This window comes from Chiloscyllium punctatum, chromosome 3 (genome assembly GCF_047496795.1).
Source record: "Chiloscyllium punctatum isolate Juve2018m chromosome 3, sChiPun1.3, whole genome shotgun sequence".
In the NCBI taxonomy this organism is placed as follows: Eukaryota; Metazoa; Chordata; class Chondrichthyes; order Orectolobiformes; family Hemiscylliidae; genus Chiloscyllium; species Chiloscyllium punctatum.
Genome location: NC_092741.1, coordinates 67211427 through 67231951, shown reverse-complemented (window position 1 = coordinate 67231951; position 20525 = coordinate 67211427). Strand labels below are relative to the sequence as shown.

The following is a 20525-nucleotide window of genomic DNA, read 5'->3' as shown; positions in this document are numbered from 1 at the left end:
AACATAAACATGTTTTATAAAAAGCAGGCTATAATACCTACAAATCTCGAAGTCTCCAAATTGATTAGGTGTGTTGTTCATGGTGTGCAGTGACTTGAACTTTGTACATCTTGCATTCTCTTTTTCAGCTGATGGATAAGGACACTTAAAGCCCATATTGGACTCATTATCAGAAGCTACTAAATTGAACAGTTTGTGCGTAAAGCCCCCAAAAGTATGATCTTCACAATTGTCAGATTAGTCACAGGAGCTCTTCATGACGATAGGTCACTTTTTTAGAAAATAAGTGTGCTAACATTTGAGAATTTTTTTTACCCGAGATCTGTTAACATTTCAAAATGTTTTTGAGATGTTGTCTAAATGTTTCAGATGTGTTATGATATGCTGATGCAATATAACTATTTCTGATTTCAGTGCCAAGAACTATAAATGAATAATTCCAGTGAACTGACACATATAGATACCAATAATTAATGTGATGTTGCCCAGGATTCATGTAAAACAATATAATTGTGTAAATAGTTCATGGAAAATTACTTCAGTCCAAGTTTCCTGTTTGTGAAATGAAAATAATAAATGAAATTGTTGCAAATTAGGAATATTTATTCTAATCATGCAATTGCCTTTCACTTCCTAAGTATTGACTTAAATGTAGATATCTTGATGCTTGCTTTGAAAGAAACTATCAATTGATTTGAGTTTCTTGAGTAATTAGTATAAAACAACTTTTGGATATTTTAGATTCATAGAAGTACAATCAATCTTTAAGTTTGTTCAGACTGTCAGAATTATAGATGGAACTAAAGTATGGCGTTCTTCCATTTTGGTGCTGATCTCACTTTATCCTTACTTGACCTGTCTGACAAGGAGCAAGTCATCTGTGGTGATCTTTCATGCTAAGACATGTGGTGTTAGTAAACATTGGAAAGCTAGCATGAAAGCAACATTATGTTCCTTTAGTTTTTTTTCCTCACCTGGTATACCTTCAGCTTGTGTTAATGCTAACCTACAAATTGAATGCAAACATAATTCAAAGTTTCAGTTCATATTTCCATTTCATTATTGAATCTGAATTATTATGGCACAGGAGGAGACCATTCAGCCCATCTTGCCTGTACGAGTACCATCATTCAGTGCCAATTTTTTTGTCCTTTTCCCATTCTATTGCACTCTATTTCTATCCAAATAGAAATAGCCCTGTTAAATGCCTCAACTGAACCTGTCTCCACCACATTTCCAAGAAGCTATTACTTGGTGTTTTTTTTTTCCCTCATTTAACCTTGATAGCTTTACACATCACTTTAAATCTGTTACATTCTTTGATTCATTCTTGCTCCTTTTATGAGCGGGAACAGCTCCCTATCTACTGTCTCCATTATGCATATGAGTTTTGAAAGCTATCCAATGTAGTCTTAGCCTTCTACACACCGATGACAACATCCCAACTTTAAAACTTGGATGCAAAAAATTAGTGAGCTAGCATCACCATTTTTGGCACAAACTGAGTCCTGATGCTGAAATTTTGTTTGTCAATATTTCTCCTTCAGTAATATAACTTAGATACAAAGTTTTAAAGTTTTTCTGATTCCTTGCCTTTGTAATAGCAACACTTATCTTGATTGTCTAGAAAAGTGAGTAGGAAATCTCACTCCTACTTATCGTCTTTGTTCTACAAAGACTATTTAAACAGGAATAAAATTAAAATTGATCCTGTATTTTCTGCAGTTTAAAGCTGTGTGTACCAGTAGTCTGGGTGCAGACCACCTCCTCCTCTTTGAAGTGGTTTTCCCCCTCTGAGGAATTGCATCCGGCAAGACAGGCTGGGGTCCCTCTTTTCAAGAAAGAGGATTGTAAACAAACACTATTTGTGTTAAGTTGCTTAAGTTGAATGAGAGTGGGATTTGAACACTGATGTTAAATGCAAGGTTTGTAGCACAGGTTGAGGTTTAGGGTGTAGGTTTGCTCGCTGAGCTGTAGGTTTAATATCCAGATGTTTCATTACCTGGCTAGGTAACATCAAGTGAAGCAAAGCTGTTGTCTCCTGCTTTCTATTTATGTTTGTCCTGGATGGGGTTCTTGGGGTTTGTGGTGACTTCATTTCCTGTTCGTTTTCTGAGGGGTTGATAGATGGTATCTAGATCTGTGTTTTTGTTTATGGCTTTGTGGTTGGAGTGCCAGGCCTCTAGGTATTCTCTGGTATGTCTTTGCCTAGCCTGTCCCAGGATAGATGTGTTGTCCCAGTCGAATTGATGGTTTCTTTCATCCATGTGTAGGGCTATCAGGGAGAGAGGGTAGTGTCTTTTTGTGGCTAGCTGGTGTTCATGTATCCTGGTGGCTAACTCTCTTCTTGTTTGTCTAAGCTAAGCAAAGACATGCCAGAGAATTCCTAGAGGCCTGGCACTCCAACCACAAACTAAGTTTTATGTGCAGTTTTATTGGAGAAGTAAACTTGAAGTCATTTCACTTTGTTAAACAATCAATTTTGAATTACCTGATATTATTGTGTTTTCAGATCTTATTCAAGCCACAAATGAGACCAATGTTAATATACCTCAAATGGCTGACACACTTTTTGAGAGAGCAACGAACAGCAGCTGGGTGGTGGTTTTTAAGGCTTTAGTTACTACACATCATTTGATGGTCCATGGCAATGAGGTACGCTTTATTAATTCACACATTTTAAATGTCTGAAAATCTATGTAATACAAATGGTACTATTTCAATTCACTCGAACCTGGAATAATTGAGACAAAGTTGGTTATTATGACTGCTCATACTGTTAGTAAGTTAATGCTGATGGAATTCTTCTGTTTATTAATGAATGAGGTAATGCTGAAACTGTAACTTTGATTTGATGTAGAGTTCATGAATATAAATGCAGATTAGAGCATACTTTAGGGCAGATACATTGGACTCTGTGCAGAATAGTACCTGATGGAAGTTCTTGATGGAAATTCAAATATGAACATAATCGAATTGATTAGGCCAGTTGTCATACCAGATTCTCAAATTTGTGCGAAGCACCAGGAACATTTAAATATTAAGATTATAAACAAATTAGGGCTTGATGCATTCATTGATCAAACAAACCGTAATTAAACACCACCTTTTTTTCAGTTAATGCAATATTTTTTGACAAACCAGTAAATGTAAGAGAGGATATTTGGCAAGATGCTGATTTGAAACTGAAGCATAAAATGAACATTAACAAAAGGTAGGCTTTGTGATAAGGTGATGTATATATCTTGTTCTCCCAATTATTCCAAACCTCCAAATCAAACAAATTACAATGGTATGCAAGTTGCGTTGTCACTCTTCCTTTACCATGAGGGAAATCGAATACTGTAGGGTGGTAACTGTACTACAATTCTATACAGCTCATGAGTAATGTAACCTGGGTACCTCATGTTGGCTTTGAAAAGTAGGTGCAACACAGTTTCACCGGAATGTGAGAGAGACTGAATTAGTTCATGAGGACAGTTTGCAATTTGTTGTGGCTATTTGTTTGAGTTTAGACAGTTGAAGTGTGATTTACTTGTGTTTTAAAATAATAAATGGATTTGAACAAAGAAAAACTGTCTGGTTAGTGATTATAGTAAATAACACTATCTCTAAATTAGAACGAAACCATTTGGGGATTAAATCAGAAGTGGGCTTTCACCCCAAGGGTAGTAGAGTCTGAGTCAATTAGATGTTTTTACTAATTGAAGAATATAAATGAAAGACTGTTCAGTGGAGATAGCTGTATGTCTATTATATAATCACATTATGGAATAGGTTCAACTGACTGATGTAGGCCTGTTCCTATTTGCCTGAAAGCAACTAGGGAATTAAAGCATGTGGTTGATTTATTCAAGCAAATTTAGGGTTCAAGTTAGTAAGGAAAGCAAACAATGCAGAACATGTGGATGGAACACTAGATTGTTAACTAAGTGGGTTGGTATAAGATACTCGAGTACTTTGAGGCTAGCAAATAGCTTCTTGATTCTTTTGATTTGTGATTTAGATTAGGTTAATGCTTATTTTGTAATCTCAACAGTTTTTTTTTTATTCACTCATGAATGTGAGCATCACTGGCTTGGCCAGCATTTATTGCCCTTGCCTAATTGCCCTCAAAGGTGGTGGTGAGCTGCCATCTTGACTCATTGCAGTTTATTTGCAGTAGGTAGACCCATGATTCCGTTATGGACGGAATTTGAGGATTTTGACCTACAGACAGTGAAGGAACACAATATATTTCCAGGTCAGGTTGGTGAGTGACTTGAGAGACAAACTTGCAGGTGGTGATGTTACTGTGTATTTGTTATCCTTGTCCTTTCAGGTGAAAATGGTTTTGGGTTTGGAAGATGCTGTGTAAGGATCTTTGGCAAATATTTTTACTGGTGCTGCTGAGTGGTGATGATTGAGAGATTAAATGTTTGTGGATGTGGTGCCAATCAAGCAGATTACTTTGTTGTGAATTATTGGCTATTATACTCCTAATGTCTGACTGCTGTTATAGCCACTGTATTTATGTGGAAAGTTCAGTTGAGTTTCTGGTCAATGGTAAGCCCCAGGATGTTGATGGTTGGGGATTTGGTTATGGTCAAACAGTTCAGTGTCAATGCGTGGTGGTTGAATAGCCTTTTAGAGGAGATGGTGATTACCTATCATTTGTGTGGCACAACTATTACTTGCCACCTTTTCAGCCCAAATCTGAATATTGTCCCTGTCTTGTTGCATTTTAATATAGATTGCTTCAGTATTTGAGGTGCTCAAATGGTTCTGAACGTTGTGCAATCATTAATGAGCATCCCCACTTCTAAACCTTATGCTGGAAGGAAGGTTGTTGATAAAGCAGCTGAACATGGTTGGGCCTTGGACACCACTGTGAGGAATTCCTGCAGAGATGTCCTGGAGCTGAGATGACTGATCTCCAAAACCATATCCAATTGATGATCAAACTAGTGGGGGCTTTTCCTTTCCTACCTATTCCCATTGATTCCAGTTTTGCTAGGGCTCTTTGATGCCACACTCTGTCAATTGCAGCTTCATGCAAAGGGCTTGGACTTGTAGCATCCCTACAGTGTGGAAACAGGCCATTTGTCCCATTGAATCTACACCAACCCTCCAAAGAGCATCCCACCCAGACCTGTCCCAGCCCTGCATTTCCCATGGCTAATCCACCTAATTTACACACCCTGGGCAGTTTAGCATGGCCAGAAGTGGGTACTGCAAATGCTGCAGATTAGAGTGGTGCTGGAAAAGCACAGAAGGTCACATAGCATCCGAGGAGCAGGAAAATCGACATTTCGGGCAGAAGCCCTTCATCAGGACTGAGGCTGGAAGCCTCATAGGTGGAGAGATAAGTGAAGGGGGGTGATGCTGGGAAGAAGGTAGCTGAGAGTGCAATAGGAGGATGGAGGTGGGGGTGAAGATGATAGGTCAGAGAGGAGTGTGGAGCGGATAGGTGGGAAGGAAGATTGACAGGTGGGATAAGTCATGAGGATGGTGCTGAGGTGAAAGGGTGGAAATGGGGTAAAGTCGGGGGAGGGAAAATGAGGAAACTGGTGATCCTCCTCCCACTTATCTCTGCACCCAGAGGCTCCCAGCATCATTCCTGATGAAGGACCTTTGCCCAAACCAGCAATTTTCCAGCTCCTCTGATACTGCCTGACCTGTGCTTTTCCAATACCACTCTAATTTAGCATGGCCGGTTCACCCAACTTGCATATCTTTGGGCTATAGGAGGAAACTTGCGCAGACATTGGGAGAATGTGCAAACTCCACCCAGACAGCCAACCAAGGATGGAATTGAACCCAGGTTCTGGTGCTATGAGGCAGCATTGGGTCAACGTGCAGCTTGTGCTGTCACCTTCCCACCTCAGTGAATTTAGCACTCTTATCCATGTATGAACCAAGGCTGAAATGGTGTCAGGAGCTGAATGCCCTGGTAGAACCCAAACTGGGTGTCAGTGCACAGGTGATTGCTGTGCAGTAGCTTGGTAGCACTGTCAATGACCCCTTCCATCACTTTGCTGCTGATCAAGAATAGACTGATAGGCGATAATCGGCCGGTTTGGATTGTCCTGCTTTTTGTATACAAGGTGAACCTGGACACTCTTTCGTATTGTCAGGTAGATTGCAGTATTGTAGCTGTCCTGGAACTGCTCAGCTAGAGGACTGACAATTTCTGGAGCACAAATTGATGGTATCTATATGCCTCATGGGTGCTGATTGACCAGGAAGTGAGTTTTGACAAGATTGCATTTCAGTCCAAACACACACTGACTGAATTGGCCCAAGTTGGTGGTGATGTTTTGTCTTGTTCTTAATGCTCGGTTTTACCTTTAGGTTGCACAAAGTTTCTTTTAATTTTTAACAAATTGGATAGATTGTCAATCAAGTCAGTGAGCAGGATCAGTAGTGCATTTAATGGTGTTAGATAGCACTGAACCCAAAGGCTATCAGGTGTGCCTTTATCGTTGTTTTATAATGCTGCAGAAGGCTGCCAAGAATGCAAAAACTACATGTAATGAACTCTCTGGTGCACAGTCTGACTAGATAGCTCATAAGGTCAGGATTTATTAGAACTTGTAAGTTCAGTGTTTTACATTAAGTTTCAAAATGTCTTCAAGTTTTGGATTTTGATACCAAAGTACTTAAGCTTTACTCTTGCATCCTCCAATAAGCCTGGAGGACAAATTGTGGCATATCTGCTAAGGGCAGGTTTTTCTTTCCTTTTTGGGCTTTCTTGTTGGAAATACTCAAATTACTCCTCTTTTGTCCTGAATGCATGAGTTCCAGCACGCAGGCCCCTCAGTGGGTAGTATGCAAATTCTATTACATTTTAATATACATATTAATACACAGTGGTTAGCACTGCTGCCTCACAGCACCAGAGACCCGGGTTCAATTCCCACCTCGGGTAACTGTCTGTGTGGAATTTGCACATTCTCCCAGTGTCTGCATGGGTTTCCTCCCATAGTCCAAAAATGTGCATGTTAGGTGAATTGCCATGCTAAATTGCCTGTAGTGTTAGGTGAAATGGTAAATGTAGGGGAATGGGTGTGGGTGCGTTGTGCTTCAGTGGGTCGGTGTGGGCTTGTTGGGCAGAAGGGCCTGTTTCCACACTGAGTAATCTAATCTAATCTAATCATAACATATGTGAAATGGCTATGGTTGAACAGACAGCTTATCAAAACACCGTGCACCATATCCACTTTTATGCTCTGTCTTAGTCTTTCCAGAAATCCTTTGAACAACTAAATCTTTCACTTCGTATCTTTGGACACAACAATCTTTCTACTCTCTGAACTCTTTCCCACTCTGCCCTTTCTTTCCCACTTGTTGCTCTATCGTGTTTTTTTTTCCTCTCCCCCTCACTGCTCTTTACATTCCCTCAGTGCATTTGCCACGCACTATTAACACTCATGTTGCGTTCTTCCAGCCACCAACTCTCAACACCTTCGTCACCTTTGCTGGGCTTCTCAACTGAGATTCAGTCTTCAAAACTGTAATAATCTCCAGTTAAGTGTCTTTAAAACATAGGTCTCTCCCTATGCACTGTCTCCAGGTGAACTAAATGCAATCTGTGTCCTATTGAACACTGACCTTTCCTTCACACAATGCCTAATTGAAACTGCAATAGAAATTTTGTACAGTATATACTTTTTAATAGCTTCAAAGTGGAATACAGTGCACTCTTAGTAATGTAAATGGGAACACAAATTCCTCTCTTTAGGTTCTTATAAAATGCTTCTGGAGTACAAACTATTCATGTGTTAAAGAACTGGACCAATCACCAGAGGATCAGTTATTTGCTTTGGGAACTAGGCCAGTCAGGGATGTCAAAATTTCAGGGCTTTCTGTGAAAACCTTTCTCAAAATGTCATTTCCGTAATACCCAAATTCTGTAATACCAAACCACTATCTGTATGGCTTTTTATATCCCAGAATCTGCCCATTTGAAATCTTAGCATGTACAAAGCGAGTCATTTAATGTTGGGAGAAGCTAACTGGATTGTAAAATTTGGATTGCAGTTTGCCTTCCCACCATGTCCTGTTACATCCAGTGTTTACATCTCTGCTTGCCGTGCACACGACAGACCAGTTACATTAGTCCAACCAATCCTGCATTTGACGTTCAATTGGTAGTAGTGACACAGAGCAGTGAAAAACCCAAGTCTCATGTCTGTTGAACCTAGCTTGCTTCCACCCAGCTCGCGGTGCTCCAGTCATTTGTGGAGAAAATGGTGGGAAGTGATAGAAATTAGGAATTACTTTTGAAAATGAGAACTTGAGTCTGAGTCCATATCCCTCTAGCCTCGGACCCTGGTCTTTTGCACTTTTGTATAATCCTGAATTTCCTGGCCCTTAGGATAGAGGATGGTAGTGGATCTGTATCTACGTGGATAAGTCAGTTTCAAGTGCAGCAGATGTTCTTACAAATGTGAACACATGACTTGCCTAGCAAGATATCATTTAATAGAGAGATTACTTACTTACAGTGTGGAAACAGGCCCTTCGGCCCAACAAGTCCACACTGACCCACCAAAGCGTATACCACCAAACCCATACTCCTACATTTACCCCTTCACCTATCACTACGGGCAATTTAGCATGGCCAATTCACCTAACCTGCACATTTTTGGATTGTGGGAGGAAACCGGAGCACCTGGAGGAAACCCATGCAGACATGGGGAGAATGTGCAAACTCCACAGAGTCGCCTGAGGCGGGAATTGAACCCGGGTCTCTGGCACAGTGGTTAGCACTGCTGCCTCACAGCGCCACCGTGCCGCCCACGGTGAGAGAGTTCTTGGATAACGCGATTTGGCTGTAACATCGCTGAAGAATTTAAAAAGTGTTTTGGAAAACACTTATCTCTGTTCGCAATAGCTTGATTCCAGCAGGGATTAGTTCACGCGTGTTTTGTGCATGCACCAATGTCAGCTGCCACAGAACAGCTTTCAGTAAGAGGTACTGTACAGAGAGCAGCTTTCTTACATTTTAAATGTTCTGTGTTAAGTTTACTTGTGTTTCATTAATTAATATGACTTCACCTTTCATTAAGGCTGTGCTATACTTTACGTTAGACTTTTGGGTGATTTTTGAGCGATTGTGAGTGATTTTTGCTGGTCTGCCCCACCTCTACTTATCCCATAGGCCCCATTATTTATATTAAACGAGGTTTCACTGGAATGCAACTATAGCGTTATAGGAGAAATTACCTGTAGTTTTGATTAGATTAGATTAGATTCCCTACAGTATGGAAACAGCCCCTTCGATCCAACAAGTCCATATCGACCCTCCGAAGAGTGACCCAGACCCATTCCCCTATCCTATACTTACCCCTGACTAATGCACCTAACACCATGGGCAATTTTAGCATGGCCAGTTCACCTGTCCTGCACATCTTTTGGATTGTGGGAGGAAACCGGAGGAAACCCACGCAGACACGGGAGAATGTGCAAACTCCACACAGACAGTCCCCAAGTTAGGAATCGAACCCAGATCCCTGGTGCTGTGAGGCACCATGCCACCCAATATATTTAGATGCACTAACTTGATATGGGGCAATCTCCAAATAAGGTAATCTGACATGATGATCAATGTCCACCTGAACAAATAAAAACTAATATGGAGCCAGTAGACCATTAATAAAATGTTATCTTTTTGGTTAGTGTAATTTAATAGTAAACGAATGCATAATAAAACTGTTTGAACCTTAAATCATACTATTTGAAAGCAAATCAGGGCACAAATTGTCAGGCACAGTGGATTTCATTAAATAAAAGACTCAGCAGAGCACTTTTTTTCCTTTGGCTTGAAGGTGCTGAATGTCTTGGAAAATGCAGTGTAAGGGAGCTGACCACTGCTGCAGGTCACAAATACAAAATGCACCATCTTGATATGAAATGAATGGTTTAAAGATGAACAAGGTTGTTCTGAGAAAATGGGGAAGTATGGCTGACAAAATGGTTGATTTATCCTGATTAAATCTCATTTTATTTCCTAAATTTCAACTGTCTTACAAGATTTTGTCTAGTTTACTTTCAGTACATCTTCCATTGCTTTAAATTGCTTATGTCGTGCCCTCTCACATCACTTTCACAACTTCTGGTTGTTCTTTTTGTGCCAGTGTGGAAACAAATCAAGAATTTTGTAATTTTGAAGACTGTTCAATAATACAGAATAATATTACTGAATTCTAGCTCCGTGTTTGAATATTGGTCAGTGATCATTTCAAAAGGAAGCAATCAACCAACATAGAGTTTTACAATTAGAAAATAGAACATAGAACGGTACGGTACAGCACAGAACAAGCCTTTCGGCCCACAATGTTATGCCCAGCATTTGTCTTAATCTAAGATCAACCTAACCTACACTCGTCTCAATTTACCGCCGTCCATGTGCTTGTCCAGCAATCGCTTAAATGTCTCTGAAACTACTACTACCGCTGGCAGTGCATTCCGTGCATCCACCACACTCTGCATAAAAACCTACCTCTGACATCTCCCATACACCTTCCTCCAATCACCTTAAAATTATGACCCCTCGTGACAACTATTTCTGCTCTGGGGAATAGTCTCTGGCTATCTACTCCATCTATGCCTCTTATTACTTTGTATCATGTTATCTCTCCTCCTGCTTCTCTCCATTGTGAAAAGCCATTGCTTACTCAACCTCTTTTCATAAGACAAGCCCTCCAATACAGGCACCAACCTGGTAAATCTCCTCTGCACCCTCTCTAAAGAACTACATCCTTCCTATAATGAGGCAGCCAGAACTGGGCACAATATTGCAAGTGTGGTCTAACCAAGGTTTTATAGAGCTGAAGCAAAACCTGGTGGCTCTTAAACTCAATTCCCCCTGCAAATGAAAGCCAAAGCACACATGCCTTCTTAACAGCCCTATCAACTTGGCTGTTAACTTTACGGAATCTGTGCACGTGCACCCCAAGATGCTGCTATTCCTCCACACTGTCAAGAATCCTGTCTTTATTGGTCAGTGACCTCGAAGTGAAGGAGCCATTGGGAAGTAGTGACCATAATACAATAAGCTTCAATCTGCAATTTGAGAGGGAGTGGGTACAATCGGAAGTGACAATATTTCAGTTGAATAAAGGGAAATATGGAGCTATGAGGGAGCAACTGGCCAAAATTCAATGGTGCAATACCTTAACAGGGAAGACCGTGGAGGAACAATGGCGGATATTTCTGTGTATAATGCAGAAGTTGCAGGATCAGTTCATTCCTAAAAGGAAGAAAGATCCCAGGAGGAGACATGGGCGGCCGTGGCTGACAAGGGAAGTAAAGAAACATATAAAGTTAAAAGAGAAAAAGTATAACTTAGCGAAGATAAGTGGGAAAACTGAGGACTGGGAAGCTTTTAAAGAACAACAGAGGATTAGTAAGAAGGAAATACGCAGAGAAAAAATGAGGTACGAAGGTAAACTGGCCAAGACTATAAAGGAGGATAGTAAAAGCTTTTTTAGGTATGTCCAAGGCAAAAAAAATGGTTAGGACGAAAATTGGGCCCTTGAAGACAGAAACAGGGGAATATATTACTGGGAACAAAGAAATGGCAGAGGAATTAAATGGGTACTTCAGATCTGTGTTCACTGGGGAAGACACAAGCAATCTCCCTGAGGTAACAGTGGCTGAAGGACCTGAACTTAAGGGAATTTCTATTTGCCAGGATTTGGTGTTGGAGAGACTGTTAGGTCTGAAGGTTAATAAGTCTCCGGGACCTGATGGCCTGCATCCCAGGGTACTGAAGGAGGTGGCTCGGGAAATCGTGGATGCGCTGGTGATTATTTTCCAGAGTTCAATAGAATCGGGGTCGGTTCCTGAGGATTGGAGGGCGGCTAATGTTGTGCCACTTTTTAAGAAGGGTGGGTGGGAGAAAGCAGGAAATTATAGACCAGTTAGTCTGACCTCAGTGGTGGGAAAGATGCTGGAGTCTATTATAAAGGATGAAATTACGGCACATCTGGATAATAGTAACAGGATAGGACAGAGTCAGCATGGATTTATGAAGGGGAAATTATGCTTGACTAATCTTGAATTTTTTGAGGATGTAACTCGGAAGATGGACGAGGGAGTTCCAGTGAATGTAGTGTACCTGGACTTTTCTGAAAGCTTTTGATAAAGTCCCACACAAGAGGTTAGTGAGTAAAATTAGGGCGCACGGTATTGGGGGCAAAGTACTAGATTGGATAGAGAATTGGTTGGCTAATAGGAAACAAAGGGTAGTGATTAACGGCTCCATTTCGGAATGGCAGGCAGTGACCAATGGGGTACCGCAGGGATCCGTGCTGGGACCGCAGCTTTTTACAATATATGTAAATGATATAGAAGATGGTATCAGCAATAACATTAGCAAATTTGCTGATACAAAGCTGGGTGGTAGGGTGAAATGTGATGAGGATGTTAGGAGATTACAGGGTGACCTGGACAAGTTAGGTGAGTGGGCAGATGCATGGCAGATGCAGTTTAATGTGGATAAATGTCTGGTTATCCACTTTGGTGGCAAGAATAGGAAGGCAGATTACTACCTCAATGGTATCAAATTAGGTAAAGGGGCTGTTCAGAGAGATCTGGGTGTTCTTGTCCACCAGTGAATGAAGGCAAGCATGCAGGTACAGCAGGTCGTGAAGAAGGCTAATAGCATGCTGGCCTTCATAACAAGAGGAATTGAGTATAGAAGCAAAGAGGTGCTTCTGCAGCTGTACAGGACCCTGGTGAGACCACACCTGGAGTACTGTGTGCAGTTCTGGTCTCCAAATTTGAGGAAAGACATTCTGGCTATTGAGGGAGTGCAGCGTAGGTTCACGAGGTCAATTCCTGGAATGGCAGGATTGCCTTACACAGAAAGACTGAAGCGACTGGGCTTGTATACCCTTGAGTTTAGAAGACTGAGAGGGGATCTGATTGAAACTTATAGGATTATAAAGGATTGGACACTCTGGCAGCAGGAAACATATTTCCACTGATGGGGGAGTGCCGAACCCCAGAGGACACCACTTAAAAATACTGGGTAGACCATTTAGGACAGAGATGAGGAGAAACTTCTTCACCCAGAGAGTGGTGACTGTGTGGAATGCTCTGCCCCAGAGGGCAGTGGAGGCCCAGTCTCTGGATTCATTTAAGAAAGAATTGGATAGAGCTCTTAAAGATAGTGGAGTCAAGGGTTATGGAGATAAGGCTGGAACAGGATACTGATTGGGATGATCAGCCATGATCATATTGAATGGCGGTGCAGGCTCGAAGGGCTGAATGGCCTACTCCTGCATCTATTGTCTATTGTCTATTTAACATTGTATTCAGCATTCAAATTCAACCGTCCAAAATCACTTTGCGTTTATTCAGGTTGAACTCCATCTGCCATTTCTCAGCCCAGCTCTGCATCCTGCCAATGTCTTGTTGTAGCCTGTAATTACCCTCAACAGTATCTTCAACACCACCAACCATTGTGTCATCAGCAAACTCACTAACCCACCCTTCCACTTTTTCATCCAAGTCAATTGTAAAAACTACAAAGAACAGATGCCCAAGATGTCCTATGGGACACCACAGATCACTGACCTCCAGGTGGAATACTTCCCATTCACTACCACTCATTGTAGCCTTCCGGCCAGCCAGTTCTATATCCAGACAGCCAAACGTCCCTGTATCCCATACCTCCTAACTTTCTGAATGATCCTACCATGGGGAACCTTATCAAATGCTTTACTGAAATCTATATACACCACATCCACAGCTCGACCTTCATCAACTTGTCTCATCACATCCTCTAAGAACTCTGTAAGGCTTGTGAGGCTTGAATTGCCCTTCATGCAGCCATGCAGACTGTATTTAATCAAACTGTTTTTCCAAATCATAAATCCTACCTCTCTGAATCCTTTCCAGTGCCTTCCTTACCACAGACATAAGACCAACTGGTCTGTAATTCCCAATGATTTCCCTAAACCCTTTCTTGAATAGAGTAACAATATTCGCCTCCCTGCAATGAGGATGCAAGGATCATCGCCAGAGGTGTGGCAATCTCATTCCTCGCTTCCTGTGTTAACCTTGGATATATTTGGTCCAACCCTGGGGATTGGTGTATCTTGATGCTTCTCAGTACATCCACTTTCTTATCAAATCTGTTCAAGCCTATTAACCTGGTCCACTGTGTTCTCACTATCAACAAGGTGCCCCCCCCCCCCCTCATGAATTCTGAAACAAAAAAATTCCCCAACCTCATCAGACTTCAGGCACACATTCCCTCCACTATCCTGAACACCCTTTCTGATCATTCTCTTATTCCTCACTTGTGTAGAACACCTTTTGGGTTTTCTCTCATCCTTCCTGCCAACACTTTTTTTCGTGTCCCCTCCTAGCTCTCCTCAGTCCATTTGAGTTCTTTTCTAGCTCCCCTGAATTCTTAAGCTGTGTTGCTTAGAGTGGAAACAGGCCCTTCGGCCCAACAAGTCCACACTGACTCCTCTGAAGAGCAACCCACCCAGACCCATTCCCCAACATTTACCCCTTCACCTAACACTACGGGCAGTTTAGCATTGCTAATTCACCGAATCTGCACATTTTTGGATTGTGGGAAGAATCCGGAGCACCCGGAGGAAACCCACGCAGACACTGGGAGAATGTGCAAACCATACACAGACAGTTACCTGAGGTGGGAATTGAACCCAGGTCTCTGGCGCTATGAGGTAGCAGTGCTAACCATTGTGCCACCCGTGCCGCCCATGCTTCCTCAACCTTAAGTAAGCTTCTTTCTTCCTCTTGATGAGAAGCTCCTGTTCTCTTGTCATCCAAGGCTCGTTTGCATTACCTTTCCTTGCTTGGCTCTGGGACAAAGTTATCCAACACTGTTTCAGGAGCAATTTGTGCTCCTGAAACAGTCTCCGCATTTCTGTTGTGCATTTTCCATAGACACTTGTTCTCAATTTATACTCCACAGCTCCTGTCATCTAGTAGCAGTATAATTTCCCCTCCCCCAATCTAAGTACCTTACCATACTGTCTGTTTCTATCCCTCCCATGGCTCTGGTAAAGGCGAGGCAGTTGTGGTCACTTGTCACTGAAATGCTCTCCTACTGAGAGATCTGACACCTGGCCTGGCTCATTGCCTAGCACCAAATCCAATATGGCCTTTCCCCCTATCCTTCCTGGACACAACTGACTATCTGTTCTATCCAGACAATCTGCACTAAGGAGGTTCCAGTCAGTATTGGGGAAGTTGTAGTTACCCATGACAACAATGCTGTTCAGTCTGCACCTTTCCAAGATTTGCTGTCCAATCTGTTTTTGTGTCTCTGCTACCCAATAAACTGACTGCACCTTTCCTGTTACTGACTTCCTCCAATATTGACTCAGTAGATAAACCCTCCTTTTCTGCAGCTGCGATGCACTATCTAATTAAAAGTGCTACTCCCCCCTCCTCTTACCTCCCTCCCTGTTCTTTAGTAAGTCGCCTTCAACAAGACCTACAAACAAATCAACAGGACACCCATAGGATCACCAATATCAGGATTATATCAGAAGTAGTAATGCAGACACTTGATTGAACACCCGTTCCCACGATCCAGCCCAAACTTTGAGTCTGCTTTGTGGATGACACCTTTGTCATTTCGGAATGGAATAACTTAGAGGAAACCTACAATATCACTAACAACATCCTGATTGGCATAAATTTTACCAAAGAGGGAGAGAACACTCACTGACTCCCCTTTCTCAATGTCACAGTGGAACGAACAGTCAACGGAGAATCGCCGACCAGAATCCACAGGAAGGCAACACAGACCAGATACTCAACTACAAGAGCAATCATCCCAATACCCAGAGACAGAGCTGCATCAGGGCATTATTTAAACAAGCCACAGCACACTGCAACACCCAGGAACTATGAATAGCAGAAGAAAAATACCTATACAGCATATTCAAGAACAACTGGTACCTGATAAACACAGTCTGCCGATTCTTATATAACAAACCTAAACAAGAAGATACAACATGCCTAGTGACTCTAACCACATTACCGTACATCAAAGACATCTGAGATGACTACCAGCCTACTCTGACCATTTGGCATCGTGGTAACCTCACAAACCAATCAATACACTGAAACAGCTACTGATTTAACATAAAAGATCCTATACCAACAACCAGCGAAACAAATGTCCTTTACAAAATACACTTCAAGGACTACAGCAAGCACTATATCAGGCAGGATGAAGGACACCACTTCGACTGGGACACCATATCCATCCTAGGACAGGCTAAACAGAGACACACATGGGAATTCCTAGATACCTGACATTCAAAGAGTAACTCCATCAATAAACGCTGATTTTGACCCCATTTTACCAACCTCTGAGAAAAAGAATGGGAACTGATATCACCCCCCTTTAACAGAGCAAGACCCAAATAGAAAGTGGGACAAAGCACCAGCACTTCACCAGAGGCAAACTGAAGATGTTATCTAGTGTGGTGACGAAACATCCGAGAACAAACCTACCAGCTCAGCAACCAAACTTACAACCAGAATAACTGTGGAGAGGGTGTTTCCCCTTGGGAGAATTTAAAACTAATGGCCACCATTTTAAAACTAAAATCAGAGGTAAACCTTTTAAAATAGTGAGGCATTTTTTATCAGTATAGCCTTAAATAGCAAAACAAGCTTGATGGGCTAAAGGCCTCCTTTTTGTTTTTATGTTGTATCACATGTTTCTGTTGGATTACATGTTTCTCCAGATCCCAAGTATCATACAGGAAAACAGATGGCTAAGAGCATGTAATTATCAGGATAAGTGTATTCAGGCATTACCATGCCATTATTTTGCAAGCTGCAGTTGTTCAGTAGCACTTGCTGTTTTTGAACACATTTTATTCAAAGGTGTTTATTGATGAAGAATGTTAAAGTACAAAATCGTATTTGCCCCAAATTTCCTTTTTAATTTTGTAACACTGCTGCATATTATAATGGCTGGGTGATATCGAGGAAACAGATGGATTCACAGCAGGTGATACGGTGGCTGCTAAGACATCTGATTTGAGGTTCTACCAATGCAATCTGTAATTTGTGGAAGGATTTGAGAAGTGAAAGCATTAAATAAGATGCAGTTGGATTATTTATTTGTATGATTTGTTTTAGAAAATATATTTCTAACAAAGTCCAGGTTGTTTGTTTTTATTCTCAGGCTTTAGGAAAGTTAACAGTAACAATTTTAATTTTAGGCATTGTAGTTTAATACAACTACATAATTCTACATGAAGTGTTGGACACCTTATTAAAGGAAGGAAGTAAATGCATTGAAAACAGCTCAGAAGTTTTCAGATGAATGGCTGGAATGGGTACTTTATAAGGAAATGTTGGACAGTCATAATCTACATTGTCTCACAGTAGCATTATCAAAGACAAAAAATAGCTGTTATGCCAGAGAAGGAGCATTTGGGAAAGGTGACAAACACCTACTTTAAGCTTGGGTTTTGAGCAGGGTCTTGAAAGTAAGAGAGTGGAAATGTGATGGGGGAATAACTCCAGAAGGTAAGGCTAAGAAGGCTGAAGGCAAGTGTGTTAGTAGTGGTGTGAAGTGACTAAAAATGTTATTTCTGGAAGAATAGAGTTTGAAGGGTTTTCAGTGTAGAGAAGAAAAGGCAGACAGATGTGTGTGGGGATAATTGGTGGGGAGTGGTGGGAGGCATTGCCATGAAGAAATTTTAATACAAAGAGGGCAAATTTAAACCAATTGGCTAAATGATGGCCAAGTGGAATTTGGTGCAAGGTTTAAATACGAGGAGCAGAGTTTTAAATGAGATTACATTTTTATTGAGGATGGAAGGAAAGGCTTTTGTGATGCAGTGGTAATGTTCCTACCTTTGAACCAGGCGCTGTGTGCTCAGGTTTCACCTGCTCCAGAAGTATGCAATTAAATGTTTCTCTGAACGAGTTGATTTTAAAAAATGTCTAGAGGATAGCAGGTTGGCCAGGAGAACATCAAGCCAATTGACATGAAAATAGCAAAGCTAGAAAGGCAGTTTTGGGAACACATTGGATTGCAACTTGTTTGGGAAGAAATGTGCTGGGAAGCTTGACCCTCTTCATATATAATTGAATCCAAAGGTTAAGCTATTGTTTACAACTAAGGCTGTGATTGGGAATGAGGATGAATTTGAAAACTGTAATGAGCCTTCAGAAACCTTCTTGATTCTGGAATTGTGCCCTTCAATTTTTAAAATTTCCAATCTCGCTGCTTTTTTTTTGAGCAGGGTGAGAGCATTTTCACCTTTTATTAGGTGATCAGTCATTACTGTATTCAGTTGGGGACTAAGTGAACATTTGAACAATTGTATAGTTCAAGTCAGCAAAATTATGTAAAGTCAGTCTCACTTTAATAATTTTTCTGAGGCAAAAATATTAAATAATTTTGTGGCTATGGATGTTACTAATTTAAGGTCTTCCAGCAGGTATTCAACAAGGTTTCACCTATGGATTGTTAATAACATGTACCTGGAGGCAATTTATTTGTTTGAACAGGGAGTTAGTTGTGGAGCAGACAAATTAAGGAAAAGACTATGTATTCCAAATTGACAAGACAACTCCAAATTCAGTCGTGCAGCAAATACCTTAAATAAGGGTCAAAAATAAATACACTGGAGATTAATCAATTGGACAAACTGTGGCAGATGGAGCTCTAGTTAGGAAAGGATAAAATCTTCCGCTTGGGTCAGAAGCAAAATAAATAACAGTATTTTATAAATGGCAAACTGGAGCTAACAGATGAGCAGAGAAAATGGGATCCAAGAACCCTGAGTACTAAAAATTGTGGATAGATACAAAAAATGAGTGGCTTTTATTTCAATTGGAATAAAATCCAAAATTGTGGAAATTACCTTGGGATCTAACCAGAGCCCTGTAACTCCATTATGACTACTGTATTCCGCTCTTGGGGCTATACTCCAAACATTAAATTGATTTCCTGGGATGCCAAGATTGTGTGTGAGGAGAGAGCAAGTTGTGTCACCAAACAAGAGACCTTGAGGGTGCAATTTCACAGATCCATGAAAGTGGAGTCACAGGTATACAGGGTGGTGATGGTGTTTGGCACGCTTGCCTTCATTAGTCAGAGCCTTGTGTAGGAGTTGGGATGTCGTGTTGAGACTGTATAGGACATTAGGTAGGCCACTTCTGGAATACTGCGTTCACTTCTGGTCTCCCTTCAGTAGGAAAGACATAGTTAAACTTGAAAAGGTTCAGAAAATATTTACAAGGATGTTGCTGGAATTGGAGGGCTTGAGCTATAAAGAATAGGCTGGGACTATTTTCTCTGGAGGGCTGGTGGCTAAGGGTTGATCTTTATAGAGGTTTGTAAAATCATGAGGGGCATGGATACGGTGAGAGCCAAAGTCTTTTCCTGAGAGTAGGGAAATCTAAAACTAGAGGGTGTAGTTTTAAGGTGAGAGGGGAAAGATTTAAAAGGGACCTAGGGCATCTTTTCATGCAGAGGATGGTGCGTGTATGAAACGTACTACCAGAGGAAGTGGTGGAGGCAGGTAAAATTACATTTAAAAGGCATCTGGATGGGTATATGAATAGGAAGGGTTTAGAGGAATATTGAACAAGATCAATTAGGATATCTGATTGGCATGGAGAAATGGACCGAAGAGTCTATTTCCATGCTGTGTAACAGAGTCTAATCTCATAGAAACATATGAACTTTTAACAGGAGTAGGCAGATTAGATGCAGGAAGAATGTTCCTGATAGTTGGAGGAGTCCAGGATCATACTTAAGGATAAGTTGTAATCCTTTTAGGTCTGAGATATGGAAATAATTCTTCACCAGGCAGTGGTGAGCCTATGCAATTCAGTGTCTCAGTGGTCGAGGCCAAAATATTGTTTTGAAGGAGGTAGATGTAGCTCTTGTGGCTAAATGGATCAAGAGATATTGGGGCGGAAGGCATTTTGGGGTTAGGGTACTGAACTTGATGATCAACCATGTTGAATGGTAGTTCAGACTAGAGTGGGTGAATGGCCTACCCCTGCTGCTATCTTCTGTGTTTCTATGCAAGAGTTTAATAGGCTGTATGGGGAGAACTTTTTTTTTTCCTTTTGGGACAGTCTAGAATAAGACATAACTGTAAAATTAGAACAAAAGGATCAGGCATCACTTTTGAGAAGTACTTCATCACAAATCATAGTTGCAATCTGGAACAGATTTCACCCAGGAAGCTGCTCTGGTGTGGTCAGTAGATGATTTGTTCAGCAACATTGTTGAAGGGCACAAGACCAAGTGGATAAATGGATATCTTCAGTCTTTTATTTGCCATCATTTAACTGGAATGTTGGTACAAGCTCAAGAAACACATTGGCCTATTTTCTTTGCTATAAGTATATGGAATTATCAACTGAATCGACTTGTGTTTAATTGGAATATTTTTATAGCTTTTGAAAGACTAACCAGCAATCAAACGACTGAGGGAATCGGAGGGGTTAAGACATAGGAGATGGAAAATGTATCTTTTCAAATAGTTTATTTTATACAG

General features: G+C 41.1%; 1 protein-coding gene across 20 annotated transcripts in view; it reads left to right on the top strand.

Annotated features, from left to right (window-relative positions):
- The window catches only part of LOC140460175 (clathrin coat assembly protein AP180-like), a 227114-nt gene that overhangs the window by 49231 nt on the left and 157358 nt on the right, over positions 1 to 20525 (top strand). For 19 of the 20 annotated variants that reach the window (XM_072554578.1, XM_072554567.1, XM_072554634.1 and 16 more), the window contains exon 2: positions 2513 to 2655. The exons of the other annotated variant lie outside the window; for it this stretch is intronic. In XM_072554578.1, coding sequence (XP_072410679.1) covers positions 2513 to 2655 — 143 coding nt within the window. The remainder of the gene's footprint in view (positions 1 to 2512; positions 2656 to 20525) is intronic. 20 annotated transcript variants of the gene reach the window in all.